Genomic DNA, 25484 nt, shown 5'->3' on the forward strand with positions numbered 1-25484 from the left:
AGTCGTTACTGGAATAACATAATACAGACATGAAATTATTACAACAAAGATGATAATGAACAACTGCGTAGAGGTGAGCAAACTTCCTGTCTATAAAAACGCTGAAGGTGAATTTCCTATGGAGTTATATAGGTCATTACAAGGCGATGAAGGCTGAAATATGCATCACCATATCATGGCCAATATCTCCATAACAGGACATCCACTAAAATGTTTGGTCACATCTCCATCTACATGCAATCAATGTTATAGGTGTAAATAGGTAACAAACCACCCATCAGCCTATGTAATTCCAGAGGAAGCAAAAGCAAGACCTTAGGTTGGACTATGACTGGCCATAGACATGAAATAGCTGCTGGCCAAACATTCGTTCAACCAACAGCTATCTCTCCTTATCTTGACATGCACATGGACGATCGGCTCAGTTGAACATGCATGTATTCTCATTAGTAACAGAGGAGGGTTTGGCCATCAGGAGAGGGTTTGGAGATCGCATTAGATGGTTGCTGATCCCACCAATGTACATTTAATATCTATGGCCAGCTCAAGAGTGACCTGGGTCCCCAATAAAGCAATTTGCACTTTTTACATGCTACGCACTTCTGCTACCACGGAAAACCTCCCTGAATTACGGTAAGAGCTCAACTGGGAATCTGTCTCTCCGAGTTTTCCGGAGTTCAGGGGGTTTCCGTGAGGACAGTGATCCTGACTTGGAGGTAGCCACCACTTCGCTGTGGGCTCTATGGTCTATATCAATCTCCTTCTCATCTCAATCTCCTCAATCTTCTTCCTCTACTTCACAAAAACTTTTTTTTTTTTTTCACATTTTTAATTCATTGGAGAAATTGTGGTTATGTAAAAAAAAAAAATTCTGTTTCTTTTGTAAAATAAAGGGGGTCATTCACTAACCAGAAATACTAACCAGTAGGCGTATTTCTGGCGCACATTGCGCTGCAATCTGTGACTTTTCCCCACTCACGTCAGGTCAAAAATAGTGGACGTGGAGTGGGCTGGAACTTGGAACTTGCCTTATGCAACATACACTTCTTTTTTCCATGGTTACGACCACCCTGTAATCCAGCAGTGGTGGTCGTGCTTGCACACTGTAGAAATAAGTGCTAGTCTATGCACACTCTCATGGTCGTGAGACATGGGCATTAAGAAATGTATTGTATTAACTTTCTCTACATGATACATGCCACTTGCTGAAGTGAGACAAACCCTTTAAGACCAGTGTTTTAGAGGCTGGTCTTAATAAGCCCTATAGCTGGTGCTGTTATGAAGAGGCGCCGGTCTCTACATTACATGCCACTTTCTGAAGTGACACAACCCCTTAAATAAATGACCCCCAACATGTTTAGAAGAGAAGTGTGGAGCCTGCACGGTGGATGCACAAGGTGTCTGGTCCAAGGCTCTTGTAAATGACTTTCCACAGGATTGTGCCTGAGTAGTGGTGTCCACATCTTACCTTCTGGTGTAGAATCCGCAGGTGTAGGCAGGGGTATGTCTACAAGGTCAATGAAGGTCGCATCGGGAACATAGCTCTGGATCCATGCTGCATGGGCCGGTACTAAGGTGTACACCCCAGGGAGGTAAGGTAAAGCACATCCTTTCGCCCAACTTACGATGCCCGCTTCATACCAGACACTGTTTACTTTACACACCAGAGGTCCCCCGGGGTCTCCCTGGAAGACACAAATGGCAGCAATTTCCACAGAAAGGTCATTATTTGTGAAATTAGTGAAAAATGTCATCCTATGGAATCATCCTAGTCTGGTGGGTGGATCCAAGGAAAGTGAATATTCTGAAGGTCTGACACCAGAGAGCAGGTGCATGCATAGAACTGCAAAGAATGCAATGTGGTGTGGCCCCCCCTCTCTCTGTCAAACACCTGGGATGCTGCAGCCGACGTTTAGGAAGTGGAGGGCGCCAATCAGAGCGGATGTAAGTGCGCTGCAATCACCGGCGCCAGTGCTGCATCTATGGCTCACTTAAGAAAAGCTGTTGCCGGCAATCAGGAGGAGAGGTTGTGCTGGGGCCCAAGCTGGGGGCTTTTCCATCCTGACCCTTCAGCCCTCAGTTACCCCCATCTACAGACACCAATTGTTCTAAGTTTTGTTGTCCTCCATTTGCTGGAGGGCACAGGGCAGCGGGCGGAGCACCCATTATAATTTACTGTACAAGTTCTGCAAGTGTGAATATCCCAGATCTCTATGTAACTGTGGAAGATAAAGTGGAAGTCCTCAGCATGGGCAGATGTATGTGGTCCTGGCTATTGATCGCCGTGCACCTACAGGTGGGTCCAATGGAAGACAGCAGCCTCGCCCATCTCTGCACCACTCGTACTTACCCGGCAGAAGCCTCCATTTGTGTAACCAGAACATATCATGTCATCTAGGATGATGGTCTGGTTGCTGCTGATGTCGGAGAACATATGGTAGAGCTGGTCACATGTCGCTCTGTCAATGATCTGTGTCATCACTTCCTGTAGAGTGTCGGGATACCATGTTCCGTCTAGGAAATGGGGAAATGAATGGTTCTGAATCTAAGTGGAAACCTGGAACCCTCTACCCAACAACAAGGTGATCAGTCAATGCCTACACAGACATGTTCCACCCTATAGGGCAGAGGGCCTTCTTATTGTGGCCTCTGGCAGAACGAACATACATATGCCTTTGTATTAATAGCAGACAGAGGTACAATATGGTCCCATAAAGTAGAAGAGGAGCCATAGTGAAGCTCTGTAGACCTCAGTGGTCATACCATGCTGTAATACATGGTGAGGGGTCACATCTGTGCCCACCTAATCAGGCTGCTTCGTTTATTTCACGGCTTGGTGACTTTTTGTTAGAGCCTCTTCGCTGTAACTGGAGACGAGTGAACTGATTCTAATTCAATTGAGTTCATTACAAATTCCAGAAAAATGATTTGTTTAGTTGTTTTGCTTCTGACGAATTGTGGAAAGCGGTGCCCGCCATTTTACTTTTACAGTTCAGTACACTAGCGAATATGTCAGGGCATGGAGGATAAAGATGAAGGATCACAGCTGGTGGACTCCCCCACAATGCTCTTCAGGCAACCTGACCGCCAATCAGGAGGCAGGATACTGGCCGGTCTATTAGGTTCCCTGCTAGCTCAGATGATATTGTGAGCTCAGGAGGGGGTGGAAAAAAACCTAAAAGTGCCCCAAATTGTAGAAAAGTCCAAATTCACATTAGGCGGGACAACACAAGTAGGCAGAGACAACAGAAGTGGGCAGGGCCTGCAGTACCGTACTACAGAAGAATATACCTCTTCAGCAAAACCAAATACTACAGTGCAGCATAAAATTCTGCCCTATCACCATTCTGAGGACGGAGATACAGTTGAATTCAGGAGGGCCCCTGCGGCCGTTGGCCAGGTGTATCAGTATCTGATGCTCGGACATTAGTTATTGCCTAGAGCAGGGATCAGCAACCTCCTGCACTCCAGGTGTTTTGAGACTACAACTCCCAGAATGCTCCATTCACTTTTATAGGAGTTAGCAGAACAGCCAAGCATGCTGGGAGTTGTAGTTTCACAGCAGCTGGAGCGCCAAAGGTTGCTGAGCCCTGGCTTGGAGCATCAGATCATTTTGTACCAGTGTCTGTGAGGAGGGCTCAGGCAGCCCCCTGGCCAGCATCCCACCAGGACAGTTCCCTGTAAGGTACGTGGCCGGTCCACCCCTGAGCTCAGGCACTGATTCGGTAGGATGTGTCCAATCATACACACAAGCCAGTCGTTATAGGGTCCTGCAGGGACAGTGTATGGATACTATGGACTACTAGGTAGAAAGTCAGGTTTTATCATTAGGGACAGGATGGGGCCAGTTAATGTACTGGGTGTCTTATAGGGCTGGAGCTGTTCACATGCATACACACTCTGCTGCACTGCACATCCATTTAAAGACATAGTACTCTTTTTTATGTGCAGGAGCCAGGTAGCAGCCTAAATAATAATTTAAAAAAATCTACTGGTTGGTGATATTTTAAGAATCATAGTTGCACCGGACACTGTGCAATTGTGTCTTTTTTCCACAAAAATCTGTTGGAAATTTTCTGCAGTTAATAACTGCACAGTAAGCGTATTTTATTGCTTCTCCATCATGTTCTGTACTGCACTGCCACTCCTCCTGCTGCCACTAGTACTACCCCTGTAGTACTGCACTGCCACTCCTCCTGCTGCCACTAGTACTACCCCTGTAGTACTGCACTGCCACTCCTCCTGCTGCCACTATTATTACCCCTGTAGTACTGCACTGCTACTCCTCCTGCTGCCACTAGTACTACCCCTGTGGTACTGCACTGCCACTCCTCCTGCTGCCACTAGTACTACCCCTGTAGTACTGCACTGCCACTCCTCCTGCTACCACTAGTACTACCCCTGTAGTACTGCACTGACACTCCTCCTGCTGCCACTAGTACTACCCCTGTGGTACTGCACTGATACTCCTCCTGCTGCCACTATTTCTACCCCTGTAGTACTGCACTGCCACTCCTCCTGCTACCACTAGTACTACCCCTGTAGTACTGCACTGACACTCCTCCTGCTGCCACTATTATTACCCCTGTAGTACTGCACTGCTACTCCTCCTGCTGCCACTAGTACTACCCCTGTAGTACATATATTTACATTTAGTCGGAGACTACTGGTTGCCTGCTCTTGACATGTACATTTTTTATTTTGTAGGCATTTATTTTCATAAAATTTAGCTTTTATTAGTCATTTAGTTAATATATATATAGTGAGCACTTAAATCTAACCTACTGATTAAAACTCTCTATAGTAGACCCTTTGTGTGCTGCGTTGCTGTTAGCTGTTAATGGACAATGTGTCTTTTTGCTGAGTGCCTATGTGTACACCTTCTAGGCTTACTGTGGTAACACTGTTGCTTCCAATACTGCCTGCTGGCTTTTCATTATCTGTAGTTACTGACACATTGATATATCATGTAACTCAGCTTGGTGACTGTGATGGTAGCTGTTTGGTCGCTACACTTGCTGACTGCTATAGGCTTTGATTTGCCTATTCAAAGACTGTGCTTAGTTTCTCATGGCGGCGCATTACCTCACTATGCTGCCTAAAGGCTACTCGGTAGCTTGCACACTAATTCCGGGTCTGCTGTGATCTAAAAACCTAATCACTGCCCCCCGACATGTTTCGCCATATACATGGCGTCTTCAGGGGATCGGGCAGTCTGCACTGAGATTGGCGTTGTTGGTAATAAATATATCTGTAGTAACTACAGATAATGAAAAGCCAGCAGGCAGTATAGGAAGCAACAGTGTTACTACAGTAAGCCTAGAAGGTGTACACATAGGCACTCAGCAAAAAGACACATTGTCCATTAACACGTTGTTACTGTAATACTAGCCGGCACCAGAAACAAGCTAACAGCAACGCAGCACACAAAGGGTCTACTATAGAGAGTTTTAATCAGTAGGTTAGATTTAAGTGCTCACTATATATATATTAACTAAATGACTAATAAAAGCTAAATTTTATGAAAATAAATGCCTACAAAATAAAAAATGTACATGTCAAGAGCAGGCAACCAGTACTCTCCGACTAAATGTAAATATATGTAAAAAGTGCCTCTACATGTGCAGGGTATACACAAGTGTAATAAAAAAAAAACTGTAGTACTGCACTGCTACTCCTCCTGCTGCCACTAGTACTACCCCTGTAGTACTGCACTGCCACTCCTCCTGCTGCCACTAGTACTACCCCTGTAGTACTGCACTGCCACTCCTCCTGCTGCCACTAGTACTACCCCTGTAGTACTGCACTGCCACTCCTCCTGCTGCCACTAGTACTACCCCTGTAGTACTGCACTGCCACTCCTCCTGCTGTCACTAGTACTACCCCTGTAGTACTGCACTGCCACTCCTCCTGCTGCCACTAGTACTACCCCTGTAGTACTGCACTGCCACTCCTCCTGCTGCCACTAGTACTACCCCTGTAGTATTAGTGGCAGCAGGAGGAGTGTCACTAATTCTACCCCTGTAGTACTGCACTGATACTCCTCCTGCTGCCACTATTTCTACCCCTGTAGTACTGCACTGCCACTCCTCCTGCTGCCACTAGTACTACCCCTGTAGTATTAGTGGCAGCAGGAGGAGTGTCACTAATTCTACCCCTGTAGTACTGCACTGATACTCCTCCTGCTGCCACTATTTCTACCCCTGTAGTACTGCACTGCCACTCCTCCTGCTGCCACTAGTACCACCCCTGTAGTACTGCTGTCGTGGAAATCTTTATTAGCATAGGATGACTATAGTGGACTTTCTCTTTAGGTTAGGAATGTTATGTAGGTTTATTTTGTATATGCCTCCCTGTGTAATGTCTGACCGGATTACGGTTATGAAGGAGCGTGATCGGGTCACGACGTTGCACGGGAAATTCTATAAATCAGCACTCTGGTCCCTACTCCCCATGTGAAAGCCGCCACCGTTGGTTTGAGGGGGATCTAATGGCTGCTGGGTCTGAGAGCAATGTTCTTAGTGAAAGCTGCCAGCGGCTCCTCGTCAGCAACGGTGGGGTATAGCACACTGATGCCGGTCTCATTGAACCATGGGGGCCCCAACATGCTACAAAATATTGGTTGGTGGGACTGGTGGCCATGTGAATGCTATATCACCTTTCTTGGTCGACCCTGTTTTAAAAGACCTTCCTCAGGGACTGATCCCCCCTTTCGGAACAATGTCTAACAGAGGTTCACTTTGGGTCTGTAGGATATCTGTACCGAATTAAATAGATATTGTCCGATTAGGGCCATATCTGTTTAAATAAAAGGCTGATTCATTTAGAAGAATTTGCACGTGTTCTGGGTGTGGTAGCGGATGGTGAGAATGTTTGAGCGCCACCCACCGGCACTCTCAGGAAGTGTGCAAATGTGTACCTTTCTGAAATGTATTCCTATTGGTCAAGGCATGAGGTGGATTGTACCTGCCTATCTGTAAATATTATTGGGCAGCCATGTGCCATGGAGGGCGGGGTTAGCCCAGAATTTCTTGGACACGAAGCAGACTGTACACGAGTCTTATTTCATCGGTGCTGGTTGCTTACACTTGCAAGTCTCCATATATCTAAAAGAGCTAATAGTACTTCACAGGATCCGACGGTACCAGGTTCCAAAACGATCACTACACTGCACTGCCACTCCTCCTGCTGCCACTAATACTACCCCTGTAGTACTGCACTGATACTCCTCCTGCTGCCACTATTTCTACCCCTGTAGTACTGCACTGCCACTCCTTCTGCTGCCACTAGTACTACCCCTGTAGTACTGCACTGCCACTCCTTCTGCTGCCACTAATACTCCCCCTGTAGTACTGCACTGCCACTCCTCCTGCTGCCACTAGTACTACCCCTGTGGTACTGCACTGCCACTCCTTCTGATGCCACTAGTACTACCCCTGTGGCACATCTGCTGTCAGGTTCCATACTGCACTGCTGCTCCCAAAGTAGGGAGAATCTTTGGGTGCTTTGGATGCTCAGAACAAGCCATAACACCATCTTCCCCCGATAAGGGACAATATTTGGAAGCTGTGAAATATAAAGAAGCAGAACACATGTGCCGGCTCGGTGTGATATTAAATACGCTGTATGTTACCGCCATCATTTACTATTGTGTCATTGCATTTCAAAGCTTGGGGAGGGAAAACATTCCTAGGAGACTAGAGGGTGTTATATCCCAATTTTCAGGGCTATTGGAGCACTTTCTTTTCGGGGGATTTATTTGTACCCATATCAAATCATTCGAACTGGATCTGAAAGGAAATTTGTGAAATTTGCACATCTCCAATTATGACCTCTGAGTGGCCCATCCTTCCAGAATGACAGATGGAAAGGACATTACGGTACCATGAAAGGTTTTTGTGGTAATCCCTTTTCATGGGAGCGTGCCCTTCACGTAGAGGTTCTGAGTGCACCAGTCTCAGGTGTCTCCCTCTAATTTCACCTCTCTAGTCTTCACCAGCCATGGTTGCCCCCTTTACAGCCTGCACCAACCAATGCTGCTTTTGGTAGAACCGGTGCCAGACAGAAGTTTGCAGCTTTGGAATTGTGAAGCATTTGATATGAGATGACCCAGAAGCAGACGTAAGGCTCAGCTCTACAAGTCATATGTTCTGCCCGGACACAATCATTTTTCATGTAAGACCGAGAACAATTCATGGGTCCATCCTCACCTGAGCCCCAACCGGTTACCCAGCACTCCAAGCCTTCGGGGAAGATGACGGAGGCGGCGGGCAGACAGATGGGCATGATGTAACTGGTGTAGATGACCGGGCTGGAGAGCTTCACCAGAGCGATGTCTCCTGGACCTCCAGTCCCCGTATAGTTAGGGTGTATATAGATGTTAGAGACAGAAGAGCTCTGAGTGTGGTTATACGCCTCTGATAACCTGAAGAGCCCAAAGTACATGGTGTAGGCCGCTTCACTGGTGTCACTGCGAACGAAAGGAGAGAACAGAAGGTAAACTGATAACTATATAATATACACTGAGATATAGGACCGGCCCCGAGCAACAAGCACGACTATCATTTAACAAGCCAAAAATACAAACTAATTCTGCCATACAGTGTCCATATAAGACTGTTCTACGTTGTCCACATAAAACCACCACACAGTGTCCCCATATGGCTGCCATACAGTGTCCACATACTACTGCCATACAGTGTCCATATAAGACCACCATACAGTGTCCACATAAGACCACCATAAAGTGTCCACATAAGACCGCCATACGGTGTCCACATAAGACCGCCATACAGTGTCCACATGCAACTGCCATACAGTGTCCACACACGACTGCCATACAGTGTCCACATACGACTGCCATACAGTGTCCACATACGACTGCCATACAGTGTCCACACACCACTGCCATACAGTGTCCACACACCACTGCCATACAGTGTCCATATAAGACTATTATACATTGTCCACATAAGACCTTTACAGTGTCCACATAAGAATGCCATACAGAGTTGACATAAGACTGCTATACAAAGTCAACATAAGACCACCACACAGTGTCCACATAAGACCAACATATAGTGTCCACATAAGACGGCCATACAAAGTCAACATAAGACCACCATACAGAGTCCACATAAGACCACCATACAGTGTCCACATGAGACCAACATATAGTGTCCACATAAGACTGCCATATAGAGTCTACATAAGAATGCCATACAGAGTTTACATAAGACCACCATACAGAGTCCACATAAGACCACCATACAGAGTTCACATAAGACCGCCATACAGAGTCCTCATAAGACGGCCATACAAAGTCAACATAAGACCACCATACAGAGTCCACATAAGACTGCCATATAGAGTCTACATAAGAATGCCATACAGAGTTTACATAAGACCACCATACAGAGTCCACATAAGACCACCATACAGAGTTCACATAAGACCGCCATACAGAGTCCTCATAAGACGGCCATACAAAGTCAACATAAGACCACCATACAGTGTCCACATAAGACTGCCATATAGAGTCCACAGAAGAATGCCATACAGAGTTTACATAAGATGGCCATACAAAGTCAACATAAGACCACCATACAGAGTTCGCATAAGACCGCCATACAGAGTCCACATTAGCATGCCATACAGACTCCAGATAAGACCACCATACAGAGTCCACATAAGACCACCATACAGTGTCTACATGCAACTGCCATTCAGTGTCCACATAAGACGGCCATACAAAGTCAACATAAGACCACCATACAGTGTCCACATAAGACTGCCATATAGAGTCCACATAAGAATGCCATACAGAGTCCACATAAGACGGCCATACAGACTCCACATAAGACCACCATACAGAGTCTACATAAGACCACCATACAGTGTCTACCTGCAACTGCCATTCAGTGTCTACATAAGACCGCCATAAATTGTTCACATAAAGTAAGACTGCTATACATTGCTCACATAAGACCACTATACAGTGTCCAAATGGCTGCCATATTGTTTTTACATAGTATTCATATCAGGTACAAGAACATTGTACTTTCTTCTAGGGTACAACAATATGGTGGCTTTTTGCTATAATGTGGGTTTTCTGGTCTGTGTCGCTATTACACGTACCTTTCAGTATTGCTATGTATGCTGCTATTTTAATTTTCCCACACTACGGTAGGTGGGGGCACCTTTTTTCCCCCTATAAATTATAGTAAATAAAATGTTTTCACATAAAAAAAGGGGGGGGGGGGATAAAAACACAAACACCCCCTTCTCATTTATTTTTATTATTTAAAAAAAAAAGATGTAAAAACCATGACTGTGTCAGTAACAACCCAAACTGCTGAATCACTGCGTTATTTAAAACACACAGGAAAAAACGGTCAGAATTTCTTTTGTTTTGGTCACTACTCTTCCCAAAAGGAGCAATAAACCTACAAGTACTATGGAAACGTTAAATGTCCCTGCACAAAACCAGCACAGCCGTATTGATGGAAAAATAAGAAAAGCGATTCTCTCTGAATATAGCCGCAGTTTTATTTATTTATTTTGTCTTTGAAGAGAGAATTTTATTGTTGAAGGCAGTGTATAAATCATACATCACCATAATCGTACTGACCAATAAGGTCATTTCTACCGCATAATCAAAAAGAAACTCATAAAAACAATACCCAAAAATTGGGCCAGGGAATTAGTCACGATACGCTCTGTGCGCGGTTCCAGGAGGCGGGGACGGCCTGGTTTGTTGGTCTCCTGCTCGTGTTGTGATTACCCGTCCGTCTCATCGCTTCGTCTTGGCGTTTCCTCCATCACATTTGACTTCGGCTTCTCCTGACGATCCTCCGCTTGCTCCTCTGGTACCGTGCTGCTCTCCTGGTTGTTTGACCACATTGCTGACACTCTGCTTCAAACGGCTGACATCTGTGCTGTGATGTCAGCCGTTTAACCCCTTCCATGCCGCGGTCCGTAGGGTGAAGTTTGTAAAATTGGGTCATTTTTGGGTGATTTCTATTATGTAAGCCTCACAAAGTGACTTCAGACCTGAACTGGTCCTGAAAAAGTGGGTTAGAGAAATTTTCTGAAAAATTTCAAGATTTACTTCTAAGCCTTCTAACATCCCCAAAAAATAAAATGTCATTCCCAAAATGATCCAAACATAAAGTAGACATATGGGGAATGTAAATTAATAACTATTTTTGGAGGTATTACTATGTATTATAGAAGTAGAGAAATTAAAACTTGGAAATTTGCTAATTTTTCCTGATTTTTGATAAATTTGGTATTTTTTTTATAAATAAAAATGATTTTTTTTTACTCCATTTTAACAGTGTCATGAAGTACAATATGTGACGAAAAAACAATCTCAGAATGGCCTGCATAAGTAAAAGCGTTTTAAAGTTATTCACACATAAATTGACACTTGTCAGATTTGCAAAAAATGCCCTGGTCCTTAAGGTGAAATGTGGCCATGTCCTTAAGGGGTAAAACGTGGTCGTCGACTTGTCACATGTGTTGAATTCCTCCGAGATCCATGCCTCATTTATTTTTAGAAATGTGAGGTAGTCCACACTGTCGTGAGCTAGGGGAGTGCGCTTATCGGTCACGATCCCCCCTGCTGCCCTGAACGTCCTTTCGGACAGGACAATGGACGAAGGGCAAGCCAAGAGTTCCATGGCAAATTGTGCCAGCTCTGGCCACAGGTCAAGCCTGCACATCCAGTAGTCCATGGGTTCCTCGCTTCTCAGAGTGTCCACATAGGGCGTTAACCTGATGTAGTCGGACACCTGTCGGTCTAGGTATACCCTAAGGCTGGATCCGGAGGGTGGCTGTTGATGGGTTGGCTGCAAGAATAATCTCATATCTGAAGTGACCGACACATCTTCAAACCGCCCTCTTCTTGCAGGCGCTGTTGGATTGGTACCTGCAACTGTTTCTCTGTGAGTGGGAATTCCTCTGCCAGTGCCCACATAATCAGAATGCAGCATTTCTCGAAGCAAGGCCTGTAAGTGCTGCATTCTGACAGCCCTCTGTAATGCTGGTAACATGTCCACCATTTTGTGTTTGTACCAGAGGTCTAAGTACGTTGCCACCCAGTACTGCTCCTTGCCCTTTATGATTTTTATACGGGGGTCCCTCTTCGAACACTGGATCATGAAGGCCCCCATTTGCACTAAACTAGAAGCGGTGGAGCGGCCTGGCTCCTGCTCATTGTCCAGGATAATGTCGTCCTTGGTCTCCTCCCCACAGCCACTGACAACACCAGGGATCCCAGAAAAGTTTAAAGCCTGCTCTTCTTGCTCCTCCTCTGCCCTGGCACCATCCTCCTCTGACTCCTCTTCAGACTCCTGCTGACTTGTCTCAGATAGAGTAGCCCTCCCTGGGAATTCATCCAGCATTGCAACTTCCTCATCTTCCTGCTCCTGCTCCTCGATGGCTTGATCAATGACACGACGCAATGCACGGTCCAGAAAGAAGGCGTAAGGTACAATGTCACTGATGGCACCCTGGCTGTGACTGACCAGTTTGGTGATCTCATAAAATGGCTGCAGAAGTCTGCATGCGTTGTGCATGAGCAGCCACTGGCTTTGGTGAAAAAAAAAACCAAGCTCCCCAGAACCTGTCCTGCTGCAGAGTTCGTACAGGTAGTCGCTAACGGTACATTGCTGCTGGAGCAGCCTATCGAGCATAAATAAGGTGGAGTTCCAGTGCGTCGGGCAGTCACAAATCAGACGTCTGATGGGCAGGTGGTGTCGCCGCTAAACATCAGCAAGGCGAGCCATGGCCGTGTAAGATCTTTTAAAATGTGCAGAGATTTTCCTGGCCTGCCGCAAGACGTCCTGGACACCGGGGTATTTGGCAACAAATCACTGCACGACTAAGTTCAGGATGTGTGCCATTAACGGCACATGTGTCATTTTGCCCTATTTCAGCGCGCTTAGCAGATTGGCACCGTTGTCGCACACCACTTTACCAACTGTCAAATTGAGCGGGGTTAGCCACTGATTAGCCTGTGACCGCAGAGCTGAAAGGAGTGCAGGACTGGTGTGGCTCTTGGCTTCCAGGCATAACAGCCGCAGCACAGCATGGCAATGTCTCACCTGGCACGTCGAATAGGTTCTGGGGAGCTTGGGAGGCGCAGCGAAAGAGGCGGTAGCAGTGGAAAAGGAAGAGTCAACTAAGGAGGAGACAGAGGAGGGAGTAGGAGGAGGAGAAGAAGAGGCAGGCCTGATTGCAATCCGTGGCAGTAACACCAAATCCACACGGGTGCCACGGGTTACATTCTTGACGGCCGTCAGAAGGCTTACCCAGTGGGCAGTAAAAGTTATGTACCGTCCCTGCCCGTGTTTACTAGACCACGTGTCAGTTGTCAGAAGTATCTTGGCATCAACACTGTGTGCCAGAGATACAGTCACTTGCTGTTGAACGTGGCCATATAGCTCTGGGATGCCCTTCTGGGCGAAATATTTCCTTCCAGGGACCTTCCATTGCGGTATGCCAATGGCCACAAATTTTCTAAAGGCCTCTGAGTACACCAGTTTATATGGAAGTAGTTGGCGGGCTAGCAGTTCCGACAAGCCAGCGGTCAGCCGTTGGGCAAGAGGGTTATCTAGCGTCATCATCTTTTTACGCTCAAACATTTGGGCCACGGAAGCCTGCCTTTTGCCAGATGAACGCGACGACAGCCCGGTGGAAGGTGGAGTGGAGGACAAATGGGAGGAGAGAGGAGAAGGAGAAGAGGCAGGACATGGAGCGCCGGGAGTGTGACTTAGCGGGTTCTGACGGCATTGCTCCCACTGGGCTCGATAATTGGAGGCCAGGTGCCTTCTTAAGGCCGTCATCTCTAGGTGAGTGTTGAGCTTACCGCGACTTATGCATTGACAGCACAGGCTGCAGATGGCAACACTATTGTCAGCAACTGACACATTAAAAAAAGTCCACACTGCAGAGCCATGTGCCGGCATCCTGGGAGCGCAAGATGTGACCATGAATGGTGGATGGCTCATTCCAGATACATTAGCAGTCTGCTTTTTGCCTCCTGTGCACTGTAAGTTGCTGCTTCTCCTCCTTCTCCTGCCTATCTGCTGCTCCGTCTCTCCCTCTGAACTCCCCTCCTCTTCCTCTCTTGTGGGCACCCACATGACCTCCATTGACACGTTATCCTAGTCACCTTCACCACCACTGACATTCGAGATCTCGGAGTAGGCAGCAACAGTGGGGAACACCCTCCTTAAGCTGATCTGGGTGGCGACCGTTAATACCTCCTCTTCCTGATCCAATGCCAAGAATGGCTGCGCATCGGTAAGGTCTTGTAATAGATGGGAAAATAATTCCTCTGACTCGAGCGGAGAGGAAATGGTGGTGTCTTTGCGGGTGCACACAACAGAGAGTGAAGTGGGTGAAGATAGAGAGGATAAGGAGGGTGCAGAAGCGGAGGGCTGAGTGAGTCACTCAACCAACTCTGGTGCGTCCTTTGATGTAATCGCACACACCCTCTGTAACTTCCCACTTAGGCTACGGCCTGGTGCACCTGCCTGACCCCTACCACCCCTGCGGAACGGCCTGCCTCTTCCTCTGCCTGTCATTTTCAAAATGACCCAGTGACAAAGGTTTCTATGGAAAAGCAGTGTTTGTGGAAGAAGGTATATCACACCTCTGCTTCAATCAGTTTTTTTGGGGGGCAACTGGTAAATCACACCAGTAGAAATTATTTGTTCCAATAGCGTTTGTCCCTCTGTGTGGCTGCAGTATCGCAGCAGAACCGCACACAACTGCTGCACAATACAAATGCACTATAATATACTTTCTATGTTAGAAAGTATATTATAGGTATATTACACCCCTCAGTAAGTAACACCTATCGGTAGCATACCTGTACCAGTCCTTAAAAATACTTTTGTGGCCCTATTAGCCAGCGTTTGGTGTCTCTAACAGCCTGTCCCTGCTCCACACAGCAACCTCTCCCTACACTGGCAAAAGACTGAATGTAAAATGGTGGCCAGATCCGGTTTATTTATAAGGTAGGGGGTGTGTCCATGTGCTGAAATGTCTCAATTGGCTGTCCTGTACCACCTGATGGATGTGTCATGGGTAAAAGTTTAAAAAAAGGGGGTCAGTCAGCACATCCCAATGGGCAGGTGCACGCTGCCATGGCTAGAATCATACAGGAAAAAAGAAGTATGCAGCAGCACTCTGCAAACAGAAATAAAGTACAGTAATGCCATAGTTTTAGAAAACATTCTGGTGCTAATACTACGCTTATTTTGCAAATTAGAGACTCTTGGCAAATACATTTTGTACAAAATTAATTGAGCCCATCTGCCAAACGCTAATGCAATCTCTTATCAGACGGGTTCCTAACACTAAATACTACCTGCTATATGCCATAATGACCACCATAAAATTCATGCTGGATCCACTTTGCTTTTTACCATCTTTGGTGCCATAACGGCCTCCATTAAGTCCAGGGATGCAGTTACCAACATGCATGCCGAGCCCACTCTACACCTCTCCTGGTGCCAAATGGCTTCCAATACATACAATGAGAGCAGGCTACAGCTTTACATTTACTCTAATTAAAATCAGCCTATGGGGCAGACAGGCTAGTCAGGAGTCCAAGACCAGATAAGAGATCGCCTTGACGTTTGGCAGACGGGCTCAAATAATTTTGTACAAAATGTATTTGCCAAGAGTCTCCAATTTGCAAAATAAGCATAGCATTTAGACCAGAATGTTTTCTATAATTATGGCATTACTGTACTTTATTTTTTTTTGCAGAGTGCTGCTGCATAGTTCTTATTTCGTTTATGGGTCAAAGTTCTTCACAATGTAAAAGAATATGGCGCCGGCGGACAACCGCCGGGCGAACCGCAAGACTATCTCTACTGGTCATATGATGCTTCTCTTGTGAAAATCCTTGTGCCACTGACATCACATCCCTTACCAGATCTCTTGTCTGGTCCGTGGACAGAGAGACGTCACTCTGCAGCCCAGGACGGGAGAGGTGCTGTGGACTGGGCCAGAACTATTAGGCACAAGTAGCCAGAAAGTGGCCATTTAAGTAATTAAGGTGGGTTTGTGGGTCCACTGGGCCCTTAAAGACATATTTACCAATGCCCATAATTTTTTACAGTATTTACAGCTACAATTGTACAGATTTGCTGAGCTGATCACAATCTGCACTTCCTTGCCTATCCTGAGGGCTCTCTTGTTTGTTCATAATGTATACATACTGCTCATGAGATCAGCGTAGAGCAGACCATGAAGATTCTCTAAGCTCCATAGCAGAGTAACAATCCCGATCATGTAAGCAGTTGGGGACCAGGGCCCATGTGCTTTAGGCAGTTCCGACCAACATCTGCCATTGTGCATGGTTATCCTAGGATTTCATGGAGCTGCTCCAAAGTCTATTCACAATGTGCTTTACACAACTTCGGCAGATGCTTGGCATTGTGCATGCAAACCTTTGCTTTTATGCTGCAGCTTGAGCATTAAAACCCATTATATGTAGCTCCCGATGCATAGTTCTTGTGCTGGTGCCCCTTCCAGAGGCAGTTTGGAGCTGTACACTAAGTGATACCACAGAGGACAGATCATTTTTAGGCTTCGTTGTGGCTGCACTGCTCTTACTCCAAGACATTTTCATTTCACAATAATAGCACTTACAGGTGATCGGAGCGAATCTAGCAGATCAGAAATATCATAAACTGACATGGACAAGCTAGCATTCCTACAGAGACACGTAGCATCTCCTGTACTCTCCCCATCCAGCTAGTTCTTTCATTTTAAAAAATTCTTAAAATAAAACAGAAGAAATGTTCTCTTAGTAGAGGACAGGAAGAATTAGGGGCAGGTAAGGACACGTCCACATCTGCATCGGACGCTCCATTCGGGCTCTGTCACAGAATATGTTAAAGAGCAAACGAAAATGTTCTGCATGTAGGACTTTTCATCTGATAAAAAGTGGAGTCTCAACCAGAAATCAAAGGTCTGATTCTAGTGAGTGGGGTCTGTTCAGCTCTGTCGGTTTCCGTGTTGTGCTGAATACGCCACTTCTGCTATTTTTATTGCTCTGCTCCTCTAACAAATCCACCCAGCCAATAGCATTTACTTCTGCTCGTGTGTGAACCTAGACTAAAACTAGAAGAAAAATGTGTGTTTTTATATATATTTTTTTTTTTTTACCCTTTGAACTGTACTTTATTTTAGAAGAGAAGGACATCACCGGGATTCTAGAGTTCCTGTATATTATACGTTTATTCTAATTTATTTTTGGTCTAATGTGTTATGATTTTTATGTTTTGTATTTCCGTTCATGTTTCTCCTTTCTGCTTTGGAATATTTAATTGTCCTTATGAGGTTTGAATGTCTTTATTCTACAGATTTCAACAAAATCTATTGGCAGCCACTGAACTATTAAAAAGAGGGGTACATCACAAGCAGGGAGGTGCAGTCACTGAGAGAAAGCCCAAAAATCCAGCTAATCCTTATCACAGGTGAAAACACAATGAGAAAATCCGGATGAACTGAAGATATAGTTTGTATTTTGAACTCAGTCTATCTGTGTTGTCGATGCCGCTGTCTGTGGTCATCATGGACGTCTTAACAGAGGTGGTGAATGTACGGAAGGATTCATTACAGATGCCTTCCTCAGATCGCTCCTAAATTTGGAAAGGAACTTTTTGAAAATACCCTTTTTATTCCACTGTGGAACTGAACCTCAGTGGGAAAGGAATATTATGGAAGACCAATAAGTCTGGGCTGCACCTCAATCAACTTTGGATCTCCATGAGCATTATTTCTTTCCCTGCAGCTAAATTTGTATAAAAGCCTACAGGTTACATGGAGATACTCTGACAAACAGAAGACAAATAATGGCTGACATACAGTACAGACCAAAAGTTTGGACACACCTTCTCATTCAAAGAGTTTTCTTTATTTTCATGACTATGAAAATTGTAGATTCACACTGAAGGCATCAAAACTATGCATTATCACATGTGGAATTATATACATAACAAACAAGTGTGAAACAACTGAAAATATGTCATATTCTGGGTTCTTCAAAGTAGCCACCTTTTGCTTTGATTACTGCTTTGCACACTCTTGGCATTCTCTTGATGAGCTTCAAGAGGTAGTCCCCTGAAATGGTCTTCACTTCACAGGTGTGCCCTGTTAGGTTTAATAAGTGGGATTTCTTGCCTTATAAATGGGGTTGGGACCATCAGTTGCGTTGAGGAGAAGTCAGGTGGATACACAGCTGATAGTCCTACTGAATAGACTGTTACCGGACCTGAACCCAATCGAGATGGTTTGGGGTGAGCTGGACCGCAGAGTGAAGGCAAAAGGGCCAACAAGTGCTAAGCATCTCTGGGAACTCCTTCAAGACTGTTGGAAGACCATTTCAGGGGACTACCTCTTGAAGCTCATCAAGAGAATGCCAAGAGTGTGCAAAGCAGTAATCAAAGCAAAAGGTGGCTACTATGAAGAACCTAGAATATGACATATTTTCAGTTGTTTCACACTTGTTTGTTATGTATATAATTCCACATGTGTTAATTCATAGTTTTGATGCCTTCATAGTCATGAAAATAAAGAAAACTCTTTGAATGAGAAGGTGTGTCCAAACTTTTGGTCTGTACTGTATATAATACTCACTAGAGCCAAGAAAATCACATTCACAATAGCTTCCTACACAAGAAGATCACAAGATAATCATCTACTATACCTACTATGGAAAGCAGTTTGCTGCGGACATCACCCACTGGCGGGAGATCAGGCTCCCTCCACACCTATGGTCGCCATAATACTGCACGCTGACCTGCCAGGGCCATCTTCCATCCAGAGCGTCTGTGCCCCCGACTATCCTGCTGGAGAATACTGGAGAGCCGCACACCGGCGGGGATGAGGTTGTGGTAGTGGAAGCTGAAGGGTAAACTGTGGAAGGAAATAAATCATGTTTAGTGTTCCACTTCATTATTTCTTTTTTTGCTACTGATATAAATGTCCTATATTCTAAAAAAATATATATATACAAAATAACTCTATAGACAGATAGAAAAAACTGGTCCATGGAGTGTGTTCAATGTTTTGGTGTGAATTTTAACAAAAAGATCTATGAAGTGGGTCATTGTGTGGGGAAATATTTTAAAAGAACCTAGATGAAACCCCCCTTAAAGACATCAAGAACAAATACAAGAAAATCAAACAAAAAATCCAAAGACAACAACCAAGAAGAAGTCACTCACCGACAAACAACATTACCAGTAACACGAGTAACATTCCCATGGCTTGGCTCTACAATAAGGAGCTTGTGTCCTTGGTGTAGGCTGAGAACCTCCTAAGAAATCAAGTCCTATGGCCATGTGCTGCATATATATATATTTCTATGACCACTCCTTCCAGTTCAGCAACTAGACCGGATTTATTTGCATTTACAGATGACATACATCACATGTAAGTCCTGATAGACAACTTCTCACCCACCCCTTAAGGGCCCTGCCATTTTTCACCTCAAGGACCAGGCCATTTTGAGCAAATCTGACATGTGTCACTTTATGTGGTAATAAATTTCAAATGCTTTTACTTATCCAAGCCATTCTGAGAATGTTTTCTCGTCACATATTGTACATTCATGACAGTGGTAAAATTGAGTCAAAATATTTCATTTTTATGTATAAAAAATACCAAGTTTCCAAATTTCTATTTTTCTACATTTATAATAGATAATAATACCTCAAAAAAATAGTTACTACTTTACATTCCCCAAATGTCAACTTCATGTTTGGATCATTTTTAAAATTTCATTTTATTTTTTTGGTTTGCTAGAAGGCTTAGAAGTTTAGAAGCAAATCTTTAAATTTTTAAGAAAATTTCCAAAACGCAATTTTTTCTGGTCCAGTTCAGTTATGAAGTCACTTTCTGGGGCTTACATATTAGAGACCACCCATAAATCACGAAGAAAGCAAAGTTCCAGCGTTCAGGATAAAACCTAGATGTTTTCTTTATTCATAATGGTCACAATTCACATACATGGACAGCTTCTCCCTCCACCATTAGGTTGACATGTTTCGGACTTGTTAGTCTTTACTCGTAACCTCATGTGTGAACCAGCCACACAGCTGAAATAATCCCAGGATCTCAAACCGAGGCTGGAATTAACCCCTATGTGACCAGTGCACACATATTACATTTATTTTACCCCTTGTGCAAAAAATAGACATCAATTGTAATACTGAGGGGGTAATTTACACCATCATTTGCATTTTGTGTGATAAAATGTACATTGGTAGTACAATTAGGAAGTTCAAAAATTGATTTAGAGAAAATTTGAACTACATTACTAATCCTCAGGCCACAGGTACATCAAGTGTAGCTAATCATTTTATTAACGTACATAGTAGAAGTACGGTAGGATTTTGCACTTATGCATTTGAGAAAGTAACATTACCACCCAGAGGTGGCAACATCAAACAGAAGGTTCTACTACGTGAAGCCTTCTGGATTCTGAGACTAAACACCCGTTATCCTATAGGATTAAATTTAAAAAAGGAATTAATGTATTTATATTAGTAAGTAACTTTTAGGAAGGTGAGATTAGCCCGCAAAAGGTGCAATTGCTATATAAAAGTAATACATTTTAAATATAATTTAATAACAATAATGTGCACACCAGTGGGATGATAGTGAATACGATAAAATTAGAACAATATATTTTTTATATATTTTTTTTTATTTGAACAAATTGTTTTAATTTTTTTTCCTGTTCATGCAGTTGGGGACTAAAAATAAAATAGAAAATATAAACAACATTAATTATGACACAAAATAAACTTTAGATAATACGTATGTTTATTTAAGTTTGTTGTGGAATATGTAACATAGCCAGTTTTACTTCTTTGCAGTATTTGCTATAAAGAAAAAGGTCTAACTAGGCAGATCCAGCAGTATTGTTTTTGTTCACTTTGTGGGTTTGGATATATATCCACTTCAGTTCCACGGTAACATCATATGTGGGATCGGGGTGGATAGGGTCCATTTCACACAGTGCTTTTTATTATGTATATATACACATATTAAATATTTTAGTCTCCAATGTATTCACTGAGGAAAATAAACTGTCAGATGAAATGCTGAATGTAAAAATAAATTCCCCATTAAAAGTGTCCTGTCTGACCCAGGAAGAAGTACATCAGCGACTTAAAAAGATTAAAATAGACAAATCGCCAGGACCGGATGGCATACACCCCCATATCCTAAGGGAATTAAGTAATGTCATAGCCAGACCCTTATTTCTGATATTTACGGACTCTATACTGACAGGGAATGTCCCACAGGATTGGCGCATGGCAAATGTGGTGCCAATATTCAAAAAGGGTTCAAAAACAGAGCCTGGAAACTATAGGCCGGTAAGTTTAACATCTGTTGTGGGTAAACTGTTTGAAGGTTTTCTGAGAGATGCTATCTTAGAGCATCTCAACGGAAATAAGCAAATAACGCCACATCAGCATGGCTTCGTGAGGGATCGGTCATGCCAAATTAATTTAATCAGTTTCTATGAGGAGGTAAGTTCTAGACTTGACAGCGGCGAATCAATGAATGTCGTATATCTGGACTTCTCCAAAGCATTTGACACTGTACCACATAAAAGGTTAGTACACTGCTCAAAAAAATAAAGGGAACACTTAAACAACACAATGTAACTCCAAGTCAATCACACTTCTGTGAAATCAAACTGTCCACTTAGGAAGCAACACTGAGGGACAATCAATTTCACATGCTGTTGTGCAAATGGGATAGACAACAGGTGGAAATTATAGGCAATTAGAAAGACACCCCCAATAAAGGAGTGGTTCTGCAGGTGGTGAACACAGACCACTTCTCAGTTCCTATGCTTCCTGGCTGATGTTTTGGTCACTTTTGAATGCTGGCAGTGCTTTCACTCTAGTGGTAGCATGAGACGGAGTCTACAACCCACACAAGTGGCTCAGGTAGTGAAGCTTATCCAGGATGGCACATCAATGCGAGCTGTGGCAAGAAGGATTGCTGTGTCTGTCAGCGTAGTGTCCAGAGCATGGAGGCGCTACCAGGAGACAGGCCAGTACATCAGGAGACATGGAGGAGGCCGTAGGAGGGCAACAACCCAGCAGCAGGACCGCTACCTCCACCTTTGTGCAAGGAGGAACAGGAGGAGCACTGCCAGAGCCCTGCAAAATGACCTCCAGCAGGCCACAAATGTGCATGTGTCTGCTCAAACGGTCAGAAACAGACTCCATGAGGATGATATGAGGGCCCGACGTCCACAGGTGGGGGTTGGGCTTACAGCCCAACACCGTGCAGGACGTTTGGCGTTTTCCAGAGAACACCAAGATTGGTAAATTCGCCACTGGCGCCCTGTGCTCTTCGCAGATGAAAGCAGATTCACACTGAGCACATGTGAACGACATGAAAGAGTCTTGAGATGCCGTGGAGAACGTTCTGTTGCCTGAAACATCCTCCAGCATGACTGGTTTGGCATTGGGTCAGTAATGGTGTGGGGTGGCATTTCTTTGGAGGGCCGCACAGCCCTCCATGTGCTCGCCAGAGTTGACTGACTCCCATTAGGTACCGAGATGAGATCCTCAGACCCCTTTTGAGACCATATGCTGGTGTGGTTGACCCTGGGTTCCTCCTAATGCAAGACAATGCTAGACCTCTTGTGGCTGGAGTGTGTCAGCAGTTCCTGCAAGACGAAGGCATTGATGCTATGGACTGGCCCGCCTGTTCCCCAGACCTGAATCCAATTGAGCGAATCTGGGACATCATGTCTCGCTCTATCCACCAACGTCACGTTGCACCACAGACTGTCCAGGAGTTGGCAGATGCTTTAGTCCAGGTCTGGGAGGAGATCCCTCAGGAAACCGTCGGCCACCTCATCAGGAGCATGCACAGGCGTTGTAGGGAGGTCATACAGGCACGTGGAGGCCACACACACTACTGAGCCTCATTTTGACTTGTTTTAAGGACATTACATCAAAGTGGGATTAGCCTGTAGTGTGTTTTTCCACTTTAATTTTGAGTGTGACTCCAAATCCAGACCTCCATGGGTTGAAAAATTTGATTTCCATTTTTTTTTTTTTTGTGTGATTTTGTTGTCAGCACATTTAACTATGTAAAGAACAAAGTATTTCAGAAGAATATTTAATTAATTCAGATCTAGGATGTGTTATTTTTGTGTTCCCTTTATTTTTTTGAGCAGTGTATATAAAATGCGAATGCTCGGACTAGGAGAAAACGTCTGTAAGTGGGTAAGTAACTGGCTCAATGATAGAAAACAGAGGGTGGTTATTAACGGTACATACTCAGATTGGGTCACTGTCACTAGTGGAGTACCTCAGGGGTCAGTATTGGGCCCTATTCTCTTCAATATATGTATTAATGATCTTGTAGAAGGCTTGCATAGTAAAGTATCAATTTTCGCAGATGACACTAAACTGTGTAAAGTAATTAACACTGAAGAGGATAGTATAGTGTATATATAGTACAGAGGACAGCATACTGTATATATACTACAGAGGACAGTATATATATATACTACAGAGGACAGTATACTGTATATATATACTACAGAGGACAGTATACTGTATAGATACTACAGAGGACAGTATACTGTATATATACTACAGAGGACAGTATACTGTATATATATATACTACAGAGGACAGTATACTGTATATATACTACAGAGGACAGTATACTGTATATATATACTACAGAGGACAGTATACTGTATATATACTACAGAGGACAGTATACTGTATATATATACTACAGAGGACAGTATACTGTATATATATACTACAGAGGACAGTATACTGTATATATATACTACAGAGGACAGTATACTGTATAGATACTACAGAGGACAGTATACTGTATATATACTACAGTGGACAGTATACTACTACAGAGGGATCTGGATAGATTACAGGCTTGGGCAGATAAGTGGCAGATGAGGTTTAACACTGACAAATGTAAAGTTATGCACATGGGAAGGAATAATGCAAGTCACCCGTACATACTAAATGGTAAAACACTGGGTAACACTGACATGGAAAAGGACCTAGGAATTATAATAAACAGCAAACTAAGCTGCAAAAACCAGTGTCAGGCAGCTGCTGCCAAGGCCAATAAGATAATGGGTTGCATCAGAAGGGGCATAGATGCCGGTGATGAGAACATAGTCCTACCACTTTACACATCACTAGTCAGACCACACATGGAGGACTGTGTACAGTTCTGGGCTCCTGCGAACAAGGCAGACATAGCAGAGCTGGAGAGGGTCCAGAGGAGGGCAACTAAAGGAATGGGGCAACTACAGTACCCTGAAAGATTATCAAAATTAGGGTTATTCACGTTAGAAAAAAGATGACTTAGGGGAGATCTAATTACTATGTATAAATATATCAGGGGTCAGTACAGAGATCACTCCCATCATCTATTTATCCCCAAGGCTGTGACTGTGACGAGGGGACATCCTCTGCGTCTGGAGGAAAGAAGGTTTGTACACAAACATAGAAAAGGATTCTTTACTGTAAGAGCAGTGAGACTATGGAACTCTATACGGTAAGAGCAGTGAGACTATGGAGCTCTCTGCCTGAGGAGGTGGTGATGGTGAGTACAATAAAGGAATTCAAGAGGGGCCTGGATGTATTTCCATAATTTCCCATTATGGAAATAGCACCCCCGTACGAACATTTTTAGAGGTAGAAAGGGTACTTTTCAGCAAACAGGTGTCTCACAGAAGGCAGAAACACTTGTTAAAGGATTTCAAAGCACACATTTCGGAAAATGAAAAATTACTAGCAGACCCCAATTTTTCACTTTTACAAGGGGTTAAAGGAGAAAGTTCACCCCAGTATATGTTTCCCATTTTCTTCCCATTCAGGAAACACCCCATTTGTGCTTGTAGCCTGCTGTATGGGCGCACAGCAGGGCTCTAGAGGCATAGTGCAAAATTATTATTTTTTTGCAGACCTGAATTGGCAGACATGGATTTTAGGTGCCATGTCGCATTAAAAAAATTCCTGAGGTCCCCAGAAATTAAAAACCCCAAGAAGTGACCCCATTTTGGAGAGCCGCAGGTTGGCCAGCCCTGCCCTGGTACAACATGGGCACCACCGTAACTTCCAGAAGTACTGGGGCCCTCCATGGCCTGGCTTTGAAAAATTAGGGCCTTGATAACCACCTCTTGGAACTGAAGGAATTTTCCTGTGTGGCCTGCAGACTAAAATAGGATGTACGCATTGCACATTGCCATCTGTACAAGGTGTACGGCCAGCTTTTTGTACCACACTTTTGTTTTTCATGTGGCACTGTAGGGCTTCAGAAGTTGATCTGAAAGATCAACCCCTCCCATGTGCCTGTTGTAGTCCAGGATACAAACTGGTTTGGGGGTAGTGGTTGTCGTACCTCATACAGGAGCAGGGGAGCTGGCG

General features: G+C 44.3%; 1 protein-coding gene across 1 annotated transcript; it reads right to left on the reverse strand.

Moving 5' to 3' along the window:
* Positions 1-136: 136 nt before the first annotated feature.
* LOC121007944 (serine protease 33-like) lies at positions 137-19296 on the reverse strand. Its single transcript, XM_040440212.1, has 6 exons — positions 19257-19296; positions 18741-18945; positions 8211-8470; positions 2351-2514; positions 1469-1685; positions 137-153 (listed from the first exon to the last, which is right to left on the reverse strand). The coding sequence occupies exons 1-6, from the start codon at positions 19294-19296 to the stop codon at positions 137-139; spliced, it is 903 nt and encodes a 300-aa protein (XP_040296146.1).
* Positions 19297-25484: the final 6188 nt, after the last annotated feature.

The sequence above is a fragment of the Bufo bufo genome, chromosome 7 (assembly GCF_905171765.1).
Source record: "Bufo bufo chromosome 7, aBufBuf1.1, whole genome shotgun sequence".
In the NCBI taxonomy this organism is placed as follows: Eukaryota; Metazoa; Chordata; class Amphibia; order Anura; family Bufonidae; genus Bufo; species Bufo bufo.

Excerpts from the sequence above, each read along its gene's own strand:
- LOC121007944 (XM_040440212.1), bottom strand. The coding sequence starts at position 19,296 with ATGGGAATGTTACTCGTGTTACTGGTAATGTTGTTTGTCG. Across the intron at positions 18,946-19,256 it reads ACTGGTAATGTTGTTTGTCG|TTTACCCTTCAGCTTCCACT; the intron begins GTGAGTGACTTC and ends TTCCTTCCACAG. Across the intron at positions 8,471-18,740 it reads GCAGCAAACTGCTTTCCATA|TGACACCAGTGAAGCGGCCT; the intron begins GTAGGTATAGTA and ends TTTCGTTCGCAG.